At 38.3% G+C, this 26,860-nt stretch overlaps 1 protein-coding gene across 3 annotated transcripts in view; it reads right to left on the bottom strand.

The window, feature by feature from the left end:
• Nucleotides 1-26,860, bottom strand: part of dcc (DCC netrin 1 receptor) — an 842,366-nt gene that overhangs the window by 441,452 nt on the left and 374,054 nt on the right. For all 3 annotated transcript variants that reach the window (XM_039750409.1, XM_039750410.1, XM_039750411.1), the window contains exon 3: nt 10,607-10,894. In XM_039750409.1, coding sequence (XP_039606343.1) covers nt 10,607-10,894 — 288 coding nt within the window. The remainder of the gene's footprint in view (nt 1-10,606; nt 10,895-26,860) is intronic.

Below are 26,860 nucleotides of genomic sequence, written 5' to 3'. Positions count from 1 at the left end.
ACTGCACATATGAAGAACTGGTAACAAGATCATTTAATTTTACGGCCAACATATATGCATTCTTTGACATAGTTCTTGTGAAGAAACAGCAAGAGCAGATAACGTCTGAAGGGCTATGTAATTGGCAATAGATGTTATGATCTGGTTGCAAATTTAATTTTTGCACACTTCACTATTAGTTTTGATAAACCTCATCTTATTAGGTTTTAGAATTTCAGATTTAGTTTTTTTTTTTAAATAGTTTATTTTGTAACATTATTAAATTCTTTTTGTGTTGTTTTATAGAGAATGCTTCCATTTTTATGTAATAGTTGTTACCACATTGCTAGGTAATTGACTCTGAAGTGCGTGGTCAGTAAAATAATAGCCCTGTAGGTATAAAGTTATGACATGCACTTCCTATTCATCTAAATTTATGGAAAATTACAAAACGATTAGTGTAATACAACCTATTGTTTTGACTTTTGGCTTAATGACAGTGCAAATTTGAATTACAAATTTTGGTTTGTCTTTTGGCTCACGTCTCTTCTTGTGGTGCCTTATTTAAAAAAAAGCATCTGTTTACCCTTACATGACAGAAAAATAAGTCTGTCTTGAAAAGAAAACAGTTTCAAATATGAGCAACAGAAGAGGAAAGCAGCAGTAGTGGTATTAGTAGTAGTAGCAGTAGTAATAGTATCATCATGCTGTGAGGTTTCTGAACTCTTTTAGGACTCCCCCCAATCAGACGACACGCTGAAGAACGACTGCCGCATCTGTGGAGGACTGCTTGTCCATTGCCAAGGCAACCACAGGTTCGCAGCGCAGCAACATAGCATCACAGAAACAACTATGAGCAGATCGAGATCGCACTATAAGTGCCTGTCACCTATGGGTTATGCAAGGAATATTATATACTAGCAAAATACCCGCGCTTCGCAGCGGAGAAGTAGTGTGTTAAAGAAGCAATGAAAAGAAAAGGAAACATTTTGAAAATAACGTAACCTGATTGTCAATGTAATTGTTTTGTCACTGTTGTGAGTGATGAGTGTTGTTGTCATATATATATAAATATATATATATATATAAATATATATATATATATATATATATATATATATATATTTACACACACACACATAAACATATATATATATATACATATCTATACATATACACATATATACATACATATATATCTACATATATACACACACATATATATAAACATATATATACATATACATACATATCTACATATATACACACACAGCTATTTCGTATCAGTGCAATACGCTGTTTGTTAAAACGGTTGACTCCCGCTCTTACGTGCAATAAAAATCAAATCATTCAGTTGTCTTTGCTCATATGTCATTTTAGAGCTGGACGCCTGGCATCTTTTTGGCCACAAGTTCGTTTCTGTTTGGTGTGAGGTTCTGTGTTGTGGAGATTCTCAGGATGGATTGCAGATGCTCATCAGTGAGGCGACTCCTGTGTGCTGTTTTGTTATTCTTTATCACTGGAAAGAGCTTCTCACACAGATATGTGCTACCAAACATGCACAAGGTTCGAGACGCATGTAGACGGACTTTTTTTGTTCTTCAAAGTCACCAAAGCGCCGTGCAAACTCAGTGCGCAATAACTGTAGTAAGCGGTAAGTGTTCGGCAAGGCAGCTGAAGCGCTGCATTATGGGATCTGTAGTTTATTGTGTTACCAGCACTTCATATACCCGGCTTTAATAACAATAATACAGTATATAAAATGATCTCATGGGCGGATATAATTACACGCCGGTCCGGATGTGGCCCGCCCTTGAGTTTGACACATATGGACTAAATAGAACTTGAAAAGATATATTTTTTCAAATGTGATCGCGCAATTCAGATAGAGTTGACGTGCACTACAGCCTGCATGCCTCAATGAGTCATCCTCCCCTCGCTCTTACTTTTTTACCGTTCATCTAATGAATACACTGAGTATGGCTTTACCAAAACATGCACGGGTTTTTTACACTGTCTTCCTTTAGCGGGACATTGACTTTTCCACCGTGTGCTTTGTTTCCACAGTAGCTGCATTTATGAATATGCTTATCAGACACTTCATATTTTTTGCTGCCTTTTCAATTGTGTAATTCGGTTTTTGTTCAGCGCTCTTTGGAACTGTTGCTTTTTATCTGTGCACTGCGTCAGTTCACGTGAGCCACTCGGTGTACTTGCATCGAAGGTTCCCAGCTGTGCTGGTGCCATCTCGTGCTATGTCCATAGCTTTATTTAATGTTACCTTAGTCCTGGCACTTAAAACTTTCTCTCGCAGTTTCGCTGAGTTTGTGTCAAACACCACCCTGACCATCTCATCTTCCTCTGCATAAGCACAGTCCTTAACCCATGAATATTTACCCGTGGCAGTTTGCTATTGGATTGCCGCTGACGGACGGCCTTATATGGGCAGGCACTAAATTACAAACGCCAGCGGCAGCCTGTCTATAAACTTAAAGTGTAGGTTTACATCGTGCTTTGTTTCCGAAGTAGCAGAACTCATGAATATGGTTGTATATGTGACTCGCTCGCTTCTTATTGTTTCGCTGCCTTCTCAATTATATAATGCATGTTTTCTTCAGCTCTTTTTTGAGGTCTTCCTGATTTTCTATGTGCTGCGTGATTACGTGGGAGGCGTGATGATGTCACACGAAACTCCGCCCCCACGGCATTGAAGCTCATCTCCATTACAGTAAATGGAGAAAAACTGCTTCAAGTTATGACCGTTACGAGTAGAATTTCGATATAAAACCTGCCCAACTTTTGTAAGGAAGCTGTAAGGAATGAACCTGCCAAATTTCAGCCTTCCACCCACACGGGAAGTTGGAGAATTAGTGATGAGTGAGTGAGTGAGTCAGTGAGTGAGTCAGTGAGTGAGTCAGTGAGTGAGTGAGGGCTTTGCCTTTTATTAGTATAGATTCAGAGAACAGTACAAACTTGGCCACAGATCTGGCCACGATTTTGCCCATTTGCTGTGTCCGTGTATAGGAGATTGGTAGATCCTGTTGCAATAAATAACCCTGCTGTTCCTGTTTTACGTTGAATAAAGCTGGTTTTGCTAAAGTACTGAGACTCAGCCTCATGTTTTGGAATGCAAGACAGTGACTCACACATCACAATGCATATAAATTACACTCTTAAATTCTCACGTGTGTCTGGTTAACACATTGCCATTCTCCGGCAATATAATAAACATTAAAATGTTCATTTAACTAGGAAACTAATGTAATAGTTCAGTAGAACAGAGAGGAATAGAAAAACTTGACAGGTAGTTGAAACACATAACAGTTATCTTATTATATAACACGTCCTAATCTGTTATCATGCACATGTGTTAGTGTCAAAATGTGAGGGCGCTCCTTCATACCAGATGATATCTTCTGTGTTGGCGACTCTTTGTCATGGTGGGGAGGCATCAATTTCCGGCCATACCGTAAATCATATAAATTATGTACTGCACATTATGTTGTTAAAGTTTATATGAAACAGAATAGAGTGAATTTTTTTGCTTAATTCTTTGTTATTTATGCATTCCTAAACATAATAATAAAATGCTTGATCCTACCACAGAAAGAAATATTTATATGGTGACAATGATAATAGAAATTCTGTTAAATACCACATTAAAACACTGTAAATATCTACAGTTTCTGCCCTTGAGAGAGCTGCAAATGTGAATTGCTCTATTTCTTCAGCAGGATGCCGTGAATACTGCATAGTGGTCATGTGCTGAAAACAAACCCCAATATAATGCCAGATCTCTGTCTCTTCCTACGACATTGAACGAGACCATGAAGCATATAAAGTTAATTGATGGAAACAGTGTAGGAAGACAGTGTGCAATATTATTCTGCTTGCTACATGACATGTTTTAATTTCATTCAATAGAACAAAAATGTATTGGAAATTATTGCAAGAATCTCCTTTTTTTAAAATGTCTGAGTTATGTATTTAATGTAAGGTCATTTCCATTGAAAATGATTCATTCTTTGTAGCTGCTTGTTATGCTTTTCTTTTTCTGCATATTAAGCTATTAATGATCTGAACAAAATTGGCAGAAGACTGCATATTTGCTTTTAGTACAGTATGATAATCCAGCCATTCAGTTCTGGGCCTGCTTAATTCAGAATATGACCCAGGAGTCTGTAGATCTTTCCAACACCTGGTACCTACCCTTGAGAGTATGGTGGTCTATTTCAGAATATATTTATTTTCACACCCATCCACACTCAGTCACTCCAGGCCGATTCAGAGTAATAAATAATCCTAACATGCATGTTTTAGGATACAGATGAAAAAGCAAAGTACCAGAAAGAAAGTCCATGCAGACATTGGGTGTATTCAAGCATGGAGCACCATCTCCTTTGAATTTACATTCTTTTAGGCCTAGTACTCATGGAACAAAATGGCTGTTTTTGTCGTGATACTTTTCCCCTTTGAGACTCTTTATTATGTACACATAACAGAATGCCCAAAATTGTACACTCTGTAGCCTCAGGAAATTAGATGAGTACCAGAACAGGTAGGAGAAAAAAACTACAAATGTGTTCATATATATTAATTTACTCAATTTATATATAACATGTCCAAAATATTAGCAGAGTACAAATGTAAATGTTGTCAAAATAAAATATTAATACAACCTGGATAAGAGCCTACCAGGTGACTCACTGTCTAAGTTTGTTGATTGGTGTCTGGTCTGGCGTGGCCTGGTATGGCCCTTGGATGGAGTTGTAGAAACAGACAGGATGGCTATCTGCATGAATAGAGCAGCATCAAAAACACAGATATATCAAAGGAAGCAATACTACTGGCCATTGCAGAACACAACTCATGCATCAACCTGACTGCTGAAACTAAAAGCCATCCAGGACATTATTCTCTTTTGACCATTAAGCTAATTGTCCATGACAATATCTATGTATCTAGGTCTAATATCTTAGTTTTTATACTGTATACTTTGCTATGTTTTCTTTTACTGTTATTATTCTATTTTAAGAAATACTACTTTCCTTTAAAATTTCTATACTTTGTTTTGATACCTAGAATGATTAAAGCAATAAGGTAAACATGGGACACCTATTATAAGGAGACTGCAACTATCTTTTTTACAGGGTTTAGCAAGCCAAGGGGGGCTCCCTAACAGGATGAACTTCTTGATGATTGGTCGGTAACTGGTTTTAACCAAGTGTGTCTGGGTTATTGTGATGAATCAAAGTGCATCAGACTTTAGGTCTAGGTTAAATCCGGGGACACTGAGAAGGATGTCTGCTGCTTTGTCTTGGATATTTTCAGGACCAAGGAAGCCTTAGGTTTAGGTTATATCTGGGGACAACTGTGTATTATTAACAACAAAGTCCCTATTTGCTGTACTGAGGAGTAACAGGCTGTGTAAGAATCAAACCGACGGTTTATAACGCCATTTTCTCGCAAGCTGCTTGGCTTTAATCTTATCTTTAATCTTTGTGCCAGCTTGGCTGCCCCAATATCGTCTTCTTACCTCGTCAGGTAAATAGGGAATCACACCGGCATGGGCATTTTTCTTCTCAGTGCTTTAAGTTGGCTACTTAAATAGGCGAGTCTCGGAGTGTAAAAATCCATGTCAAGTAGTAAAAATAGTAAAGAGTGTCCAGGAAGCGATTCCACATAAAAGAAAGTGGTAGAAGTGATCAGTGAAATAGAGAAAAAATAGGGAAAAAAAGGTAAAAAGATAAAGTCATACACGGAGCTGCTGGAATGGCTGCCACTTGCACGAGCCAGAAATGATACGATCAGTGTTTAAGTAAATAGGATCTGTGTGTGTCTGTCTGTCTATTTGTATGTGTGAAGTTTAGGATGCAAGAGTCAACCAATCAAATAATGAACATGGTGACTTCCACTCCTCTCACAATAATACAACTCTTTAAATCAAAGAAAGGACTACATTGGTTACTTTCAATGCTGACTGCCTACATTCTCAAGAAAGAAGGATAAAATGAAGCCAACTGGGAGACAGATAATGATAGCAAAATCTTCTGCTTTTTTTCATTGGATTTACAAAGGAGCAGATGCTGTAAGCCTGAAGTGTATTTGAGTGAAGCAGATGCCTTTGCCAAATTGTTGTGTTTTCTCAATGTCATTTGTCAGGCTTTGTCTTAATAAACCATCCAGTCCGATGGGCACATATACTTAGACATACTAACATACTTATCTTCTTTCAATTAGTTAACGTATCCAGTTAGTTTTTCTCTTTGACTCAAAAATCCCTCCTGTTTCAGTCATCTTTACCTGTTATAAGCTCAGGCTTCCACGATTCAGTCTTTTAAAATGCTCATATTCCTTTACAGTTATTTTATACTTTGCTTTCCTATAACATCTGTTTGGATCTGGCTTTTATATGTTTGATATTACTTTACTAAAAGTAAAGTACTTTTCGTATAAAAATACACAAAAATTGTTTACAAATTATGATGACATGTATATTATAAAATGTAACCCAGGAAGAGCATTTAATCTTCGCAAACACACCATAGTTGGTTGTGTAAGTAGAATATAAATTGTGAGCTATAAAAGCAAAGAAATTTTACATGTGTGTCAAAGATAAGCATTGAAATAATGTGATTAGACATGGACACATATTAGAGTAGTCCACAATTGTCGACCTTAAATCAGGTTGTTCTTGGACAAAAAATAACAAGCAAAGTATTGTTTAGAAGAAGATGATTAGTATCTTCTGGCCGATAGCAAAGAAGACTCAAAGTACAAACAAGAACTCAGTTTATGCACCACAGAGATGGTTCATCACAAGCAGTGGGTAAGCATCATGTTTTTGGTAAAATTTGGTACAACCTCTACAGAGACTTTAATTTACTTGAAGAAACAAATGGTAACATTGCCATTTGGTCAGCAAAATTGTACTGATGGCTGATATTGTAAAAATTTAACAGATGAACATCTGACTACAGGAAGATATGATATGTGGTCATAGATACAGGTTTTGCCGAGTCTGACACATGAAATAAAGTTTATAAACCTGTCATGATATGAAATCCTTGTGAGCTTCTTGAGTCTTCTTTTCACCTTACATGTTTTCCAGATTCGCCAACTCCCCTTGACTGTGTTTTTTTTTTTATAGATGGTATTGTACATCTTATTTAAGAGAGAAGTTCTATTTTGTGAATTACTAAACGATTCCAGACCCATCTTCAGTCATCCAATAATGAATCACTTGTTCATGATTACAGTTTTGGTACGTGTAAGTTTATTGTTGACTATACCTCAGGTACACATCACATTCCTGTAATATTCCACTTTATTTATTCATTGAGTAATGGTCTATTTCATGTAATAAATTAATTAATAAATTTGTTTACATTCTCCAACTGTTATAAACATTTTTCAAATTTAAAGTTTCACTTCCTGTAAATTAAGCTGAATTTAACAACAAAGGTATTATATGATTTACGTTTTTGATGGATATTGATTTGTAACATGACTGTTAAAACTGAATGGAACCAGCTTGGCTTCTTTTGACTTGGGAGTAAAAAAATAAGATGGATGACTTGTCAAGGATTACATTTTATTTTTAAATTGCTTTATTTCTATTTCGGAGCCTCTGTCTTGATGAACAATCTAAATGAAAATCAAAACCCTTAAGCTTACATGTGTGTGACCTCAGATAGCTGAGGAGTCCAATTTTTGAGGCACACACCTTGGGACAGTGGAGGCGCAAGAAGTTAAGTTTTAGAGCAGAGTTTTCCTTCATCTCTTTCCATTATCTCCATTTGTCTACCTCATCAGAGAGGTGATCGTTCGGAAAATGAATTGTTACTTGATGAGCTATGCATAGCTACAGTGGATGTTATACTGTATAAATAGGGTCTCCCAGATTCTGATGTTAATCTAGCCTTTAATAAACTGTCCCCCATGGCCACACTGGGTTCTCTGATCACAGCTCAGCTGCGACTAGAGGACTTGTCTGGAAAGATGGAAGTTGGGAATTCTATTTAGTTACCTCCCCAATAAAGCTGGCTGTCCAGGATCAACGATTCATTAATGGTTGTCTATGCCTCTCCAGTATGTTACACTGAAATTGGTGCAGGTGATATGGAGAATGTTGATTGAACCCTCTTAGTTTTAGGTAACATACAAAGATCTTGTACTTAGCTGTACCAATAAAACAGCTAGCAAACATGCACTTTCAGTAAAGTCATAATTGGTTAGTTATGAATGACTATGAGTTTTGATGTGATTATTACTAAAATTTAAGTATGAGGAGGATTTTCAATTGCTATTAGGAAGTGTCACAGGAGGCTGGGGGGCAGACCCAGCCGGGACTCCTGGAAGGACCGGGAGGCGGTTTATTCGTTCCCCGGGACACGAGGGGGCGACTGCCCTGGATAAAGACGGGACCACGAGGACGGAGCCAGAAGGCTCAGACGTATTGGGGCCCGTGGCCACCACCAGGGGGCACCCCGAGCATTGAGGAGCCCGGGAAACCCGCACTTCCGCCACACCTGGGCAGGTGGAAAAAAGACCTTCCAGGAACGCCCAGAGTGCTTCCGGGTGCAGGGGCAGCACTTCTGCCACATTTTTTGAGAATACCATACCACCATATAGATATACACATTAAACTAAGCATTTTCAGGCCCGGCCAGTACTTGAGTGGAAGACCTTTTAGGAAAAGCTAGGGTTGCTACTAGAAGAGGTGTTGCTGAGGCCAGCAGAGTTACTTATCCTTTGGGGTATGTGCAAATCCCAATGCCCCGGAGTAGTGATGGGGACACTGTGCTATAAAAATTAGTGCCATCCTTCGAATGAGATGTATAACCACCAAGGTCCTGACTCTCTGTGGTCATTAAAGTTCCCTAGATATCTTTCAAAAATTGCAGGTTTATCTCAATTGTACATCATGGTCTGGTCATTCTGACCATTAATCATCACCTGTCTCTAAATGGCTATCTCCCTCACCCTTTTCATCACCTAATAGCTAATAGTACAATAATGACTGCTATCACATCATCCAGGTGGGTGATATGAAGCGCTATAAAGTAGCTTGAAGAGTGTTACGTAACTGTTCCCAGATTTAACCACAACAATGAAAAAGAAGTCACAAAAGGATTTTTTTTTTTTATGAAAGCACATGGGTAGGATCATAATGAAGATGCAACAAAAAAATAGAAGGACAGGAAAAATAAAGAAGGATACACTATCTCTGGGCCTAGTAACAGCACCTGTCTTTTTGAGGACTGTCTGGTTCACTTATTCACTGAAAGGCCTGTTGGCTACCTCCTTCTTTTCCCTTCTCTGCAACCATTCTGGTAAACTTTTTCCTGGCAACCGAGTCCTTGCCACTCACACTGAATCCATACTCCCAGAACAAGAGATGGGAGACCCTTTTAAGTTGATATCTTTGAACACTTCAAGGAGTATTTCAGTGTTCCCACAAAGCCCTTCTGAAGTCTATCATGACCACACAACACTAACGACATTGAATGAAGGAAGGGGCAGGTCTTCAATTCAAAAACACAGAATTATGGGAATTCACTTTCCTGTTTACTGTGAATGCTGCCTTTTCCATCAATAATATTTTAGCAAAATGCATAAGTTTAGTATACAACTAGATAACGGACATATGAGAAATGTGAGAATTTTCTCTTTTTTCATTAAATGTTTTTCATATATTTTGCCATTGTGCAGCATGAGTCATCATTATTATATTATAAAAGTATAAGTCTTCTTCTGCATAAAAACATGACACTAAAGATTTTTCTCACCCATCACTACAAACTACATGGGGTAAGCAACAAAAAATACCATTTTTGGGTGGAGTAATCCTTTAATCACTATTTAGCTGTGTTATCACAAATGGTGCTACTGCTTCTTAAGTAATGTTTATTATTTTGTTCATAATTACTGAATAAATGGGTCAGAAAATAGATATCATTAAGAGACTATATTATACTAAAATGTATAAAAAAGTCCACAGTGGTAGGATTTTTTTTTCCATTACAGCACATACTGTACATTTTATGCTCTTTTAAAGCTAAATTATTTGATTATGGTCCTGCTACCCAGCATGTTCTCTTAATCGTGCCAAGAAGACTTGACATAATCAGTTATCAGGTATAATAATGACAAAAAACCAATGCACAGTGTCTTTAAAATGGCAGGGTATTACACAAATGTTGATTTTTTTTTTTAATTTGAGTCTAAAACAATTGCCATTAAAATATCTGTATTTATGAAATGCTTCCACAACAAAAAATCAGCCAACTGAGCACAGTAAGAAAAGACTGGCAGACAAGGAGAAGGATGAGAGGCCAATCTACTTTTACTCCTACCTGCTTTTTCTTTTGGTAAGGCATTGTAAGAAGGGAGAACTGTAAATACATATTTTGTGTTTTCAAAGTGAATATTACTCTCCAAAGCGGGGGGACGTCTACTTCTATTACACAGCTATGGCCTATTTTTCTAAATGTCAAGAAAAACAAGTTGAGATGGAATAATTTATAGACCTACTGTTTCCACTTAAGTACACTTTACAAAATGCCACCTTTGACAGGGAAGCAGGCAAAGAGCTTGCCTTTTTATCGAATCGTCTTAAGCTTACCTGCTAATACTTTCAACTCAGCATCATTGCCAGTCCGAGAGCTCCCAGGATTTTCGGCAAAACACCGATAGGTGGCTGAGTCTGATGGCTGGACCTTGCTGACCTGAAGGGTCCCAGATGGCAGCACCACAATACGGCCATCACCACCAACACCTAGAGGTAAGTCATCCCGGTTCTTCTGCCAGCGCACCAGTGGCATCGGCTCCCCACTTGCCTCACACTTCAGTAGGGCCATGTCTCCAACAAAAGATGAAACGGAATCTGTCTGGACAACTGGCTTCAGAGGACCTACAGGGAGTCAGAGAGTAAAATGAAAGATTAGCAAAGTCAAATAAAAGTTTATTTTCGTTATACCAGGCTACCTTTAGCCTTTAAAATACCTTCTGCATATGGCACAGCAGAAATAAAAAATGACTGCATAAGATGAAATAAAACTATAACTTAATAGTGAAATAGGATTTGTGTTTATAAAGCAAACTTGTGAAGTTTCTCAAGATGTGAGTCATATGTCATTATGAAATTATTATTGCATTATGCTGGGGTCGAGGGCAGAGCTGTGTGAATGTCATTATACTCCATTTTCCTCCAATACGGCAAACATTTACAGATTAGATTAATGACAACTCTGAACTGGTCCAGTGCAAGTTGATGTGCCCTTTCATAGACTGGCATGTTATGTAGCCGTGGGCTGTCAAAGTTGTGGTGTGATTTATTGTTTCGGTTCTATAAAATGTGAGTATTTCTAAAGACAAAAAATCTCCAGGTTCAAAATACACAAAAAATAATAAAAAACATACACATGCATTTAAAAGGGATACTGTAGCTAATAATGCACAAAAAAATAGAATCTCTGAATATCTGATTTGCTGTTTTACATGTGCTGGTTAGGTTACCTGGTAACTCTTAATTGGCTAAGTTGACTAAATGTGGGCAACTCTGTGAGTGTGGCATCTGATTAGTTGGCACTCCATTGAGGGTTGGTTATCGCACTGCATCACGTGCTACTGGGGCAAACTCTGCCCTTATGATCCTATGCATGAATTAAGAGGGTTCAAGAATGGATATTAGACTCTGCTTTACTATCTCTATATATAATCTTCATTTGGATCTTGATCTTTGTTTGTCCGCGAATTAATTAGAAGAAGAAGCACTAGATGGCAGTAGAGAGACAGCTAAAACATAGGCATTGCATTAAGAATCTCCTCCAGGCTTATACTACTGAAGACTGTAGTACTCCAGTCACACCTCAAAACACAGACATTCAAACTAAACAAATTGTTGTGCTTTAAATTAACTAAAGAGATCTTCATTTAGATCTTGATCTTTGTTTGTCCATGAATTCACAGCATGCGTAGACCACCTTCCAGTTTAGTACGTTGATGTTACTCACGGATGTCAACAATGTGCCGGAATAACGAAAGGGGTGGTGGACAGTGTTACGCTGGTTAGCTCCTGAGGCCTGGTTAGAGAATGAGATTGCCGAAGATAAAAGGTACGTGCCTACGTAACATATGAATGAAAGAAAGACAGTGGGTAAAATGAATGACAACGTAACAGTACATTCCTGAAATTATTATTGTTACGTTGTAGCCGGCGAGTGCTGCGCATCTCACAATTGTACCGTGGCTTGCTCACATGTCAGTGAAGTGATCCCTATTTACAGTATGCTTTAAAGAGCCTGGATACCTATGTGTCCCCCTTTTATAACCATTGCTCCTTGTATATTGGCTTACTCTTTGGATTGCCACAAAGCAACCTGCAAGATTGGAGAAAGGTTGAGAAGAGATCGTGAGAAGAAACGACAGTGTCGTGAAAACGAGACAGACTGTGAATGGACAGAAGCAGAAATGCTCCTCCACCACCACATAATTACGATTCAGACAGTGATTCCGAGTAGGCCGTTCCTATCGAATCAATATCCAAGGGTTTTCTTTTGTAATTTTGTTTCCCTTATAAAAAATCATAATGCTGTGCGACGAAGCGTCCAGTTCATGACTGGCAGCCGTGTTTAAACAGGGAGCCCTTCACAGACAACTTTAACACACGCAACGTAGTTGGGCGCACATGGCTAGTTAATTATATATCTATGTTACGTAAGCCTGTATTGATTTTTATTTTTTGTTAATTATTCAATATTATTCTTGCCTAATTTAACTTGTTTTTCTTTTCTTGTAACTATTTACTTGACATCTTGTAAAGCACTTTGAGCTATGTTCTGTGTATGAAAATATGCTATCAAAATAAATGTTATTATATTAGACGGAAATTATAATACCACTGGATTAATGGAATTGAGAATCACGGCTAAATAAAATATCTTAACACACATACTTGAAAGAAGTGCCTTTGAAAATAAGGCCTAATAATCAGATGCACCTGCATATCCATATAATTATGTAATCACTCAATTACACAGTAGCAGAACAATTCATAAAATCATGTAGATACAGGTCAGGAACTTCAGGTAAAGTTCACATCAAACACCCAAATGGGGAAAAATGTGATTCCGACTGTGGCATAATTGTTGGTGCCAGACGGGTTGGTCTGAGTATTTCTGTAACGGCTAGGATTTTAACGCATAACAGTTTTAAGAGTTTACTTAGAATGGCGCAAAGCAATTAAAATCACCCAGTGAGAAGCAGATCTGCAGACAAAAAATGCCTTGTTGATGAGAGGTTAAGGGAAAATGGACAGACTGGTTCAAGCTGACAGAAACAACATGGTTACTCAGATAACCATTCTGTACAACTTTGGTGAGTAGAAAAGAATCTCAAAATGCACAACACATCAAAAACTTGAGGCAAAAAAGACTGCAACAACAGAAGACCATGCTGCATTCCACTCCTGTCATCCAATAACAGAAGGCCGAGGCTGCAGTGAGCACAGGCTCACCAACCTGAACAGCTGATGAGTGAAAAAACGTAGCCTGATCTGATGAATCTCGATTTATGCTAAGACATACAGATGGTAGGACAAGACTATGGCGCCAACAGAATGAATTTATGTACCCAACCTGCCCAGTATCAACAGTGATAATGGTGGTGTCATGGTGTGGCCATGGCCTATTTGAGTAATGTTACTAACCAAGTGCTTATCTTCAAGGCCACAATTTATTCATCTTTTGAAAGTTACTTCCAGCATGACAATGCACCATGTCACAAAGTAAAAGTCATTTTAAACTGGTTTCACGAACATGGCAATGAGGTTAGTGTTCTTCAGTGACCTTCCCGGTCACTGGGCATGAATCCCAAAAAACACCTTTGGGATGTGACAGAATATGTGATTCACAACAAGAATGTGCAGCTGACCCATCTGCAGAAATTGTGTGATGTCGACATGGAAAAGAATCATAAAGGAATGTTTCCAACGTTTTGTGGAATCCATGCTGTGAAGAACTAAGACTATTCTGAGAGCAAAAGTAAGCCCTACCAAGTATTAGTATACGAGGTGTGACAATTTAATTCCCGGAATGGCCGCATAGTGTGACATAATTTTATCGAAATCACATGAGTATTTGTGTTTGAACATGTTTGAACTAATACATGCATAAATTACAAGCTGATAGAGCCACTTGATAGTTAGCTATTGGGAAGGTAATAGATATCTGCATGTACGCTTTGGTGTAAAAATGGGTGATCAAAATTTAGAGCAATGTACGAGTATTTATATTAAATTTTGTGTGAAAACAGGCAAATGTGCTAGTGAAACGTTATAACAGTTCCAAGTGGCATATGGCGAAAATGCTATGAAAAAGTCAAGTGTGTTTGAGTGGCATAAGAGGTTCAAAGATGGGCGAGAAAATGTGACAGATGACCCCACAAATGGACAGTCAAAGTCAGCAATGACGGACGTTAAGACATATTGAAAACGAGTTCTAGGCCTGCTTCCATAAATGGGAATGCCGTTTAAGTCAGAGTATAGAAGCACAAGGGAAGTATTTTGAAGGTGACAGTAGCCACTAGTGTACAGTTCTACATGTATATTTTTTAAAGGTGCATTCCAGGAATAAACTTGTCACACCTCATATAGTGGTCCATATAATTTGCTCAGTGAGTATATATATACGTTTGTAATAAATCAATGAAAACTGCCATATCTGAAACTTCAGTTGTATGATGAATATTCAAAAACCAACCATAAAGGACAAAATAAACTATCGTCTTTCAATGTAATAATATTCACACTAAAGGGAACCATTAGCAGATTAGCAAATAAAGAAAATTATAGCTTACCATTAATCTTTTGCTAAACTACACTGATAAATAACATGCAAAAAGTAGCTTCATTGTCAGATTGTTTTGTTTATGCAGTTTTTTTTCCATTTTTAATCAGTATATACAGTATGACTCTGCCTTTAGCTTGAAGCCTCCTGTTCTGCCTGTTATTGAGGGTCTCATCCTACTGAGCCCTTATAGCCAATGCCCATATGCTGACGCTCTAGTGATCTGTTTGGCTCAGTCAGCTCACAGTTCAGCAGGGATTTCTTTGACAATGACACGTAAATTATTATGTCCAGGCAGAAACTGGTGAGCTTCATTTTTTCATTAGTGTCATTATCTCAGTTTTCCTGGGTGGCTTGCCATCAGGGCAGCAGTTCATCATCCCAGCAGTTATTTAGTAAACAGACATGTTTGATCCTGTATAGGGAGCACTTTGTAATGAGTTTTGTCCCTAAGAAGAAATGTATGAGTGGACTCAAGTGGGATCAGCATTTCTAGTTGGCTTGAAAAGGTTATTAATTAACTGCTAAATGACTTATGACTAAGTCAGGGAACATTTCAATTTTGACACCTTTAGAAAGAAGAGGATGCAAGCGTAGCAGAATATCCAGGTTTACTGAAGGCAGGTTCTGCCACTTAGCGAGTGTGGTGACCTGTGAAAAGCAATGAAAGAGATGTTGGTGGAGGGTGGTAACAGATTGCTTCAATCTCCGACAAGCAAGCTATGTGAGGTACACTCGATGGATGCCAGCTGATGTGAATTTATACGACTGGCCTATCTCTTTGATGTCAATGAACATTTTTCAAAGGCCAGTAAACAAAGCAGAAAAACTGCGGTGCAAATCCCAACCCCATATGCTACAAGGAACAAAGGGACCAAAGCTAGACCAGAGAAATCGACCAACGGGAATGACTAACAGCTTCATAGTCTCTCTCCTGCTAGATGTGTCATTATATTCATTATATTCTGTCATTGTATTCTGCATTTTTATCAAGCAAATATATTGATGGGAGATACAAGTTTGATAAGTTTAATTTAAGCAGTCTGTAACATCACCATAAAAATGAAAAAATAAAACCTTAATCTCTACAGGCATTTCAACATTGACTTTCATTCACAGACACAGAAAATGAGAGACAGATCTACATAATCTATCTGGAAAAAACACAACTGTCTTTTGTCTGAAGCTTTAAACATTATATAAGTGGGCACACTTTACACTGTGACCACCCCATGTGACTTGGGGTTAAGAGGTACTTCTATTTGTCTGAGGCTTGTGTGGTAATTGGAAGATAACCTGCCATTTTAGTCTTCCTACAAGTGGCCAACTGAATGCCACTGAATTAAAGTATTTATAGTGAGAGCTTAAAGAACATAACGTAAAAAATAAATGTAAACGCTTTATTGCCAGAACAGGCCAATCTGCTATGCATTCAGTGCTTCTAGGATGGGTTCAGGCCACCCACAACCCCCATATGACTAAACAGGTTTGAGAATGTTATCAGGTAGATAGATAGATAGATAGATAGATAGATAGATAGATAGATAGATAGATAGATAGATAGATAGATAGATATCTCAAAGGGAAAATTAGATTTTTACAGAAGCTCAATAAATATTATAAAAAACAATAACAACCCCCTCAAATACACATAATGAATTACTAAAATGAAAGAAGTCTTATGACCTGGCTAAAGATATGTGAGCTGCCACAGTGAAGCATAATAAAGTGTAACAGACGGCCGGCAGCTCAACCCGGTCGGGACACCCCTGAGATGGAAGGATGGGAAAAAAGCAGCTTTTCAGGACACTGCCTCCCCAAACACGCTAAATAGCAGTTGCCCTGGACTACAGCGGTGCCCCGGATTCCCGCAGGGCACTATGGGACATGGAGTTTAATACCACTGTCCTGCTGGGTACCGTGGGTGCCGCCAGGGGACGCTGCAAGAGAATCTGGGGAGTCATGTCTCACCCATTGCCTGGAAGTACTACCAAGTCACGGGGAGGAAAGCCCAGAAGTACTTCCGGGCTGAAGAAAATTCAAGTTCTTCATCTTACCCGACTGGCAAGTCACGTGGACAGATGGCCAGAAGCATTTCCGGGGCGAGCACTATTTAAAGGACTGTTGCGAACCCAGCAAGCGAGCCAGAGTAGGGCGGAGGTGAACAAAGCTTGCTGGGAGGTGTGGAGGAGAAAGAGAGAAAAGAATATTGGTCTTATTGTGTTTATATGATTGTCTATGGTGGCTGTGGTGCTTGGGGAGCACTGTTTAGAGAAGAAAAAGAATTAAAAATATTTCTCAGTGCTTTTACCTTGCGTCCTGAGTGTCTGTCTGTTGGATTTAAGGGGCAACAGTGCCACCTAACGTCCACAAAAGACATATTGCTGCTGATATGAAGGAGCACCTGTAGCGTTTCTTGACACACTTCTGTTGCATAATTTGTTGAAAATACTCAGTGAGAGGATGTACAACATTGTTCATAATGGCTATCAGTACTGTCTTCATTCTCTCCTTCACTAAGACCTCCAGGGGTCTAGAGTGCATCCTGTAACCTATGCCTGGCCTTTTAATTATCTTGTTAATTTGGTGGGCATCTCTTGAGTGATGTTTCCAGCCCAGCACACCACAGCATAGAAAATCACACTGGCCGTCACAGAATTTTAGATAAAGTAAAGGATGTTCCTACCCACACTGAAGGAATACAGTCTCCTAAAATAAAATAGTCTGCTCTGCCCTGTCTTATATACTTCCTCTGTGTTAAGAGATTAATCTATCGTGTAACTGATGTGGAGTAATGTAATATTTTGTAAAAATGTTACCATTCAAACTCCACAAGTCTATTATATTTTATTAATATGAAAGAGTCAAAACATAAATTCTAACTAGTGTTCAAACAGTCAAAATAGGACAGCTATATTCTTTCTGCTAATATTGTCATTTTAAAATCCTAAAATGAGAAGCACAGTGGTGACATTGGTAGTGTTGTTCCAATCTTTCCCAGAGTTGGTTACCACCTTGCACACAATGCAGCCTGCAGCCTTAAAAACTGAGCACTTAAAGCAAATACATGAATGAAATGAATCTCGTGATATATGAGACTGCTTAGACCCTACTGCCTCTGCATTGATGAGGTTGACTTCTGTAATGAAGCACTCAGAATGAGGAGTTTCTTCATTGATAAAGGATACTCCTCTCATATTTTGGACAGGGCCCTCAATCAAGCCAGGAGTAGACTTTTTAACATCCACACTACAGTACAGTACTACAGTAATGAAACCAGCATCCCGCTGGTCACCCCATTCCACCCTAACACTCTATGTCAATCACATGTACTTAAACAGAATTTCCCCATTTTGTAGACTGATCCTTTCACAGAAACCTTTCTTTCTAGCCCTGCCTTGATGTTTTTCTGTTGATCACCTAACATTAGTAAATGTCTCATCTGCAACTCACTTTACAGAGAAAGCCACAGTCCTCACCCGGTACTTTGAGCTGTAACAAAAGCCACTGTGTCACTTGCAAATATGTCGCCAATAATGCCCTTGTATCTAACTGCTGTGGTAAATTCAACATTAAACAACGACCCTCTTGTCTGTCTAAAAATCTTATTTGCTGCATTTCTTGTAGGAAGTGCCCTGCCATCTACATGGGTGAAACATCGAGACTCCAGGCAGAACTTATCAGGGAGCTTGTTTGAACCATTAAGAACAAGACCTTACAAAGCTTACTGTAGAGCACTTCAAGTCCTGTGATCACAGCCATAGTGATCTCTCAGAAAAATCAGAAGAAGCGAAGTGCAGTCTCAGCCTGGGATCACATATTTCTCCGTTTCAATGACCGACCAACTTTTCAATCTCGCTTTTTCACACCTACTCTCACTCTCCCATTTTCTCGTTTCCTTTCCCCAGGCTCGGTTCTCTCCTACATATGTTATCTTCTCTTTGGACATCTGATGAAGTCTATAGAGTCAAAATACTTATCTCTAGCCTTCTTTCCTTTTTATCATGGAAGTCACCTTTAACCTTTTTATTTTTCCTTTGCAGATGCAAGCTGATGCAGCTCTTTACTAACTAAATCGAAATGTCTTGTATTATTGATTTATACTGCCACCTATTTTCAGAAAGATGCTTAATCTACTAAAGGCTAATGTGAAGTGAGAGCCTATTCAGCAGCAATATTATATTATATTATATTATATTATATTATATTATATTATATTATATTATATTATATTATATTATATTATATTATATTATATTATATTATATTATATTATATTACCCCGTGTGTGTGTGTGTGTGTGTGCCCTGCGGTGGGCTGGCGCCCTGCCCGGGGTTTGCCTTGCCCTGCCTTGCGCCCTGTTATGGCTGGGATTGGCTCCAGCAGACCCTTGAGACCCTGTAGTTAGGATATACAGTAGTGGGTTGGAGAATAGATGGATTTTATATAATATTATATTGTAATTAGGCAAAACAGATGAGTATCAGAAGCACTAAACAGCAGTTGTCTTTCCTTTCAATATGAGTACAGATATGAAATTCCTTGTCTCTTTATTGCTAAAATAATTATGTAACTAATTAATGTATAGAAATGTGTGTGTTTTTTATGGAAATAAACTTGTAAAGTTAAACTTTTTCATAATAAGCAGTTTGCTTTCTTAATGTGGGTGTTTTGATCTGTTTAGTTGATTATGTATGCTATAATTAATACTATTCATTCGCTAATCTAGTGTAATAATTACCAATTATTATTTACATCGGGAAATGCTTTTTTTTTCACTAGAAGCATACTTCCATTGTCTTTTATCCTTCAGCAAGTGTTTCTCAGTAATTTAGTGCCGTACAATGAGCCAGTAACACATCCTAGTCTGACTCGTTTACACAAACACAATCTGTCATTTTTTTTTGTCGCTGATGGCTCGCTGAATTCCGCTGGACAACCTGCCGCATCTCAGCTAATTATCGTCTTCTCACAGCAATTGGCCTGTAGATCTTTTTCTTCTTTTCACTTCTCGACATTGAAGTTGCTGTCTCAAACGTGAAAACAAGCACAGATATTCATCAAAGAAAATGCTAATGAAATATTCAAAAAATTTAAATAAACATTGTGAGCAAGTCTTTTGGTGAAAGCTTTCTCTGAGAATAAAAGCCCATAACAATACACAGTGCCACATATCCAGGCCCTCCAAAAAGAGTTTATATTTATTAGTAGTGCAGGCAGTGTAAGTGCAGGGGAGTTTCTCTTCACGTTTTTTATCTTTTTAACCACGTTCATTTCTTAGTTCTGTTTGTGGTTTGGATGTCAGACTTGACAGTTAATTAGCACCCTAACCCTAACCCTAATTTATTTAGTCATCCATTTATCAGCGTATTTCCTATTTCCTATTTTAAACATTTAACCTATAGTTCTTAAACCTAAGAACTTAATTGTTTGGATTTTTTTTACCAAATTTCTAGCAAAAATCTAAATAATTCACAATTTCAATATGTATTGTTGTATCAGATCCTCTTACTTATGGAATAACATCTTCTTTTTCATACAATACCATTTACATAGGTGTGTACTGTTTCTCGTATTGTTTTCCATGTACAGTAGAATGATTTAACATGTTCCATTATTGACATTGGCAGCATAGGTGTCGGTATGTGAAGTGCACTAAAGACATTTAAGCAAGTAGAAAAGTTTATTAAGAAATTATCCTATCAATGCTGCATTTATTGATTAAGTGCTGGGAAGAGTTGCCAGGTATAGGCTAGCATGTGAGTGCCAGAAAGATGAAATGACTACTACTGGGTAGGGAGTGCCCAGAAAATGATAACTCCAAATGCAGACAAATAGATACATGGCAATGATGGATGATGGGTAATGATTTTCAAGACCCTCAGTCTGACAGGAAGCAGCAGGGAGGGTCATCACATTACATACAGCCCTTTGCCATTATGTATCTCAGTAAAGAGGCTACATAGGAGAAGCCCAGTACTTTAATTGGGAAACTGGGTCTCAAGACTGCAGGAAAACTTGGAGCTGCTAGCTGGAGCTCTAGAAAGAAGGCTCAAGAAGATCCAGCATGCAATCCTTTCTCTAGAAGCAGGTGGGGGGCTAATCTCGTTAGAGGAGACATCTCACGCTTATTCCAAAGTCAGTCGATCCTTTACTGAGAGGGACTATGTTGGAATTGTTGTGAATTATACATTATTTCTAAGACCTAGAATTCTGAATGTGGTCTTTAAGAAATATGCTTTCATTTTCTAGACACTGCATGTTGTGTGAAGCTTGTTGATGTTTATTATCATTTTGTTTTGAAATGTAACATTTTGTTTGTAGTGGGTGCAGCGATATCAGTAAGGTATTGCTATGATGCTAGATTGTTGTTAGGGTGTGTGTTACTGGAGGTTGAATTTCATGATCTTTTCATCGTGACGATTTTGAAGATGCCATTTTGTGTACTATACTGTCCAAGTTTGCGGATCCTCTCAAAAGGATTCTTGCAAGTGCTTAGTTTATATTTCAAAACTGGGATACTAGTTTTTGACTTTGACTTTTGGTTCATGTATTAGCAGTGATGAAAGATCAAGTTTGACCCTTTGTTTTTTGTTTTTTGATCTACATTTTTGTTCGTCATGTTCCTGTCCAGTCACCATTTGTGGCAGAACAGTGAAGGGCTCAGCTGGAGGAAGGAAGGGAGGCCAGGGCTGTGTGAAGAAATTTGCCGGTGAAATGAAGAAATGTTCTCAATATAATGGGTGGTAAGGGGCTTAAGGCTTCCTGCCAGGTGGAGAAGGGGGCAAACATTGCAACAGTTGGGCCCAGTGGAGCTGTCAGGTTTAACTAACATTTTGTTCTTACTTGTGTCACCCCATTCTTTCTTATTATTATTTAGTTGATAAAACATTTTTTGGCATACTTTGGCCTGCTCTGCATTTATTCTAGGTTAAGGGGTGGCTCAAAGGCACCAACTATCATAAAATTTACTTTTAAAAATCCCCTTACCAATATGTCATTATTCCATCATTGAATAACACTCATTAGAAGACACATTGTACACAGATAACAGTTAAAGCAAAGTGGCTAAATGCATACTTCTGTGGTAATACTATTATTACTTAAGGAAGAGACCCAACAACTGTATAATATGTAATGTCTGACGGCTAACGAGTCACTTTTACTAAAATGTAAAAATTTCAAATACACTTACACTGTCTAAGTCCCATTTCTTACATGCTCTAACTTCTAACTTCTTTGTCGATTTATCCAGCCCGTGATCTATCTGTTCCTAAAGATACCTAATCCAGTTTGGGAGTGTATTGATGGGGGCATGGCAGGGGTCAACGCTAGATGGTACGCAAATCCATCTCAGGACATTATTGGGTGCATGGCATTTACCCACCTTAAATACACTCATATGGTTCACTTCAGGAAGCACTGGGCCTTAACTATATCAATCATTGATGGGGTACCAGCCCATTATAATGCCCATTCATGCACATTTCAACCACACCTACTTTAACCTAACCTGTCAGTCTTTGGAACATGGGAAGAAAATCTACAAACTCGAGAGACAAAAAGCCACAAAGACATGGAGATAAGGTTGGGGTTTTACCCCTTGACATGAGATAACAGCACTAACCACTGGGCAACCGTACACTTGAGTTAAAATACCATGAGAAACAAAACACTTCATTAATTGCTGAAAGCATTTACACACTGAATATCATTTAAATATTTTCACTGACTGGTAATGCTAGCTTTCATATCCTGTTGCCACACACATGCACATGGGAGACAGATTACAGGCTCAAAAACGGTCACTCCTCAGCCGGACCAGGGTTGGCGATGCCTTCTAATACTCTCTTCTTTTGTCTCTTTGCAGACCAAGTGAAGACAGTACCTCCCAGTAGCACCACTTCTGATCCACCCACTGATGATGTCACCTCCAACACATTCTAATGAAGTCCTATCCAGTCCAGAGCCCACCTCTACAGACCTCCAGCCTCCCTGACTCCCACACTTGCTTCTTGTGCAATATATAAACCACTGGATTCCCTTGATAGTTAATTCCATTTTGAACTCCGATTATAAAGATGTGTTTTCTTTATTTTGCTGCCTATTTCTTTCAGTATATAAGGTGTCCATCTACAAACCTTTTCAGTCAGTCATTATCCAACCTGCTATATCCTAACACAGGGCCACAGGGTTCTGCTGGAGCCAATCCCAGCCAGCACAGGGCGCAAGGCAAGAACAAACCCCAGGCAGGGTGCCAGCCCACCACAGGGCACACACACCCACTAGGGACAATTTGGGATTGTCAGTGCACCTAACCTGCATGTCTTTGGACTGTGGGAGAAAACTGGAGCGCCCAGAGGAAACGCACGCAGACACAGGGAGAATATGCAAACTCCACGCAGGGAGGACCTGGGAAGCGAACCCGGGTCTCCTAACTGAGAGGCTGCAGCGCTACCATTGCGCCACCGTGCCACCACCAAACCTTTTTCTGCCCCTATTTCTTATTACATTGTATAAAGATTGAACAGTATTGTCAAAAACCTTATTTTACACTATTTGTTATATGAAAGATAATTATATATACTTTCTTTATATGGATGAAGATGTCGAGTTTTATCCATCTTCATGGTCCCCCCGTCAAAGCTGATTTCAAAGGTTATGTTAATTTTTGCCTTCTCCTGAACAAACCAGTCACTCCACTTGATCATAATTTCCAGTTTAGGGAATGACCTGAATGTCACAGTCTTGTGTATTTTTTTGTGTTTCCCTGACATTCACCTTTAATGCAGAACTGCACAAGAAAACTGACACTACAGTACTGGGTTAACCATTGCACCAGCAGCTTAACAGCAGTAAACTAATGTGATGTGAGAAAATTACATGAGTGGCTGTGTGAGGACCACAGTTCAGCGTTCTTGTTTTTAGTTTCATTTTTATCCATTTTAGTTCTGCCCAAGAGAGCTTGTTTCTTTATATGCTAACAAATACAATAAATGTGACTTTCTCTGTAGTACTGAGGATTCATTGAGTGTTGAATTTCTAATAATAATATCATTATCTGATTTTGATCCATTTTTATCCTACTTTTCAAGGAATCTATTTATCAATTAAAATAAAAATGATAGGCACTTTTTTCTGTTTTGCACCAAATGAAAACAAGATCCTTCTTTGCAGAAACCATAAGAAGGTGATTGGGTCATAACAGGTCAAGATGTTCTATGAATTTCTAATGATTAACACCAGCAAGCATGGTATCAATTTCAATATGAGGTCTTGAAAAATATGAAAGATCAAAATTCTTGAGTTTTACACTTATGAATAGATCAGTGTACACAGAGGGATTAGAACTGACAAAATTAAAAAGACAGACAGACAGACAGACAGACAGATAAAAAGATAGATAGATAGATAGATAGATAGATAGATAGATAGATAGATAGATAGATAGATAGATAGATAGATAGATAGGAATGGCATAATGAATGCCCAATATGAAAAAGTATTTAAAGGCCCAGTGTGGAAAAGAATTCACCCCCTTTCATTCAATAATTACACCAATTGTTTTCTACTGTTTTCAAGTTTAGGCACACAAGCTGTTATTTAAGTTCCTGATATTATTTCATTTTGACCTTTGGCAAGACAACACATATTTTTTAACCATACTGATAAAGACTTGCTTGCATGCTTCAGTTTATTATCTTGTTTCATGACTCAGTTTCACTTTAGCTTTAGCTCAAAGAAGAATGGTCTTACATTCTGTTAACTTTTAATACAAATGGAAATTTATGGTTCCTTCAGTGATTGCAACAAAGCATCCTCAAAGAACTGCATATACAGTACATTTATTACTACTGTTGTTTTGTATTATTAGTGTTTTATCTGTTTATTTATTGACTTATTGCTTTCTATTCCATCACCTATTATTTATTTATTACTGTTTTAAATTATTTCTGTCTACCCCCCTTAGATTTTATTTATTTATTTATTCATTCATTCATAGTACAGTCCTCAAAGTCCTGGGGAATGCAATTTCATGCCACTGTGTGCTGTGGTAATATGTTAGATGGTATGAGAATAAAGCCACTTCACTTCACAAGGAAATAAACAAGGAAGAACAATCAAGCACATCTCTGTTCTAAGGGTTATGGTCTCCTCTAACCGCCTATGGAAACCAAACTTCTCGCTTACCCTGCCTTTTCTTAAGCTCAGTTATTGAAGGCGAAGCTTAATTACATTCCATTTTCATTCCTCCATCCTGGGCAAATGGTTACTCTCTGACCTCTTTATCAAGTTCCTTATTATTACGTGGACTGTCTATGTGTACCACACAGACCACACACTTCTTGTAAAACATTCAGCTGGTGTGGAAAGTCAATCTAACATATAATTAGCATATTATAAACACAAATTAACAAAATTATCAGCATATTGCTTAACATAAACAATTGCACTGCAAGTCACTGAAAATTAATATTTACAGCTAGAATGATAATACTGTACTTATCATAATTTGTTTATAACAGCTTCTATACAACATTTAATTAAAAAGCCAATGCTGTAGAAATCCTTAGGATTACATTAACCTCCTCCATTTGTGTATTTTAGTAATATATTTTCAATGTAATCTGCCTAACAAACTTGCAGAGACTATGTCAATGTAACGCCACAACACTCCTTAGAATTTTGTTGGGTACATTACTTTTGAATTAATACACACTTAAATTACTACACTTCACTGCTTGTACATAATTTGATTTTTTTTTTTGAAACGTTGGCAATAAGTGCACCATGGAAACAACAACAGCTTCTTATTTATGGCCACCAGTTAGTTAAGGCTCTTTGAATTCTGATGTCTGTATTGTGAAGTCAAAGAAATGCCCACATCTTGGGGATATCAAAGCTGCTGTGCAGCAGTGCTCTCTCAGGCACCCTTTGTGAAACATAAATACTGACAGTCGTATCTCATTTCATTTCTCTTTTCCTGTTTGAGGGCAATTTGAACACACACTGTTAATGGTGAGACCTGAGATTGCTGGACCATCCATTGTGTGCTGCATGCAAACCTTCAAAGTGAAACTACGCTTGACTGCCATGTGATTTTACTCTACAATTACAGCAGGAAGTGGCCTAGTGGTGCAGTTTTCATGCGGCTGCTTCCTTTACAGCTCAGAGGTTGAAATTCTGCCTTCATCACTCTATTTTTGGAAAATGCACATCTTCTTCAGAGTCTCCGGTTGATTAGTGACTATAAATTGGTCCAGTATGCATGAGTGTGTCCAGTGAAGAACAGGTGCCCACTTTTAGATGGGCTATTGTTAAGTCCAAAGAAGATAATTAATTCACAGCATTTAAGAAAGAACTGATGCAGCAAAAACAGAGAAGTATGTGCTTAGAAGAACATATAGTGCAAAGACACACCCAAACAATAAAATATTTATATAAATATTGAGAAGGACTGACTGGTGTCCCAGTCAGGAGGGACCCTTCTCCTTTACCTGGCCTGGAAGTCAATATAAAGGAAGCTCAGGAAGGGTGATCAATCCCCGCCTCATTGCCAGGAGGTGGACACTGTGGCATGAAATACACAAGAGCTGGCATCCTCGCAGCTGTGGATGGAAGTGTTGCGTGGGGAAGCAATCTGATTAGGGTGGTTGGCAGTCTTTTTCCTGATCGGGTGGCCAGAAATGCGGGTCAGTAGGAGACTGCTTGACATGGGCAGATCATTCCCCCATACACTGGGTGACAGTATTCTTCTGGTAGGCTCCGGTGTGGATGTCCACAGGGCAGTATGGGAATTTGTGTTCCCATAGGGCTGCCCTTTTGGGTTCTGTGGCAGCCGCCAGGGATATCAGTCTGGAATTAACTGCTGAGTAACCGGAATGGCTCTTCCTGATTCAGAAGTGCTTCCTGGAGAGAATGAATTAAGCACTGGAAGTATTCCCAGATCATCTGTTAAAAGAGAGACCCTTCCACTTGGGAGGAATGGAGAAGTAAAGACTATAAGAAGAGTGAAGGAAGAGGAAAGGATA

The sequence above is a fragment of the Polypterus senegalus genome, chromosome 4, assembly GCF_016835505.1.
Source record: "Polypterus senegalus isolate Bchr_013 chromosome 4, ASM1683550v1, whole genome shotgun sequence".
NCBI lineage: Eukaryota > Metazoa > Chordata > Cladistia > Polypteriformes > Polypteridae > Polypterus > Polypterus senegalus.
This window is presented reverse-complemented; position numbering and strand designations above follow the sequence as displayed.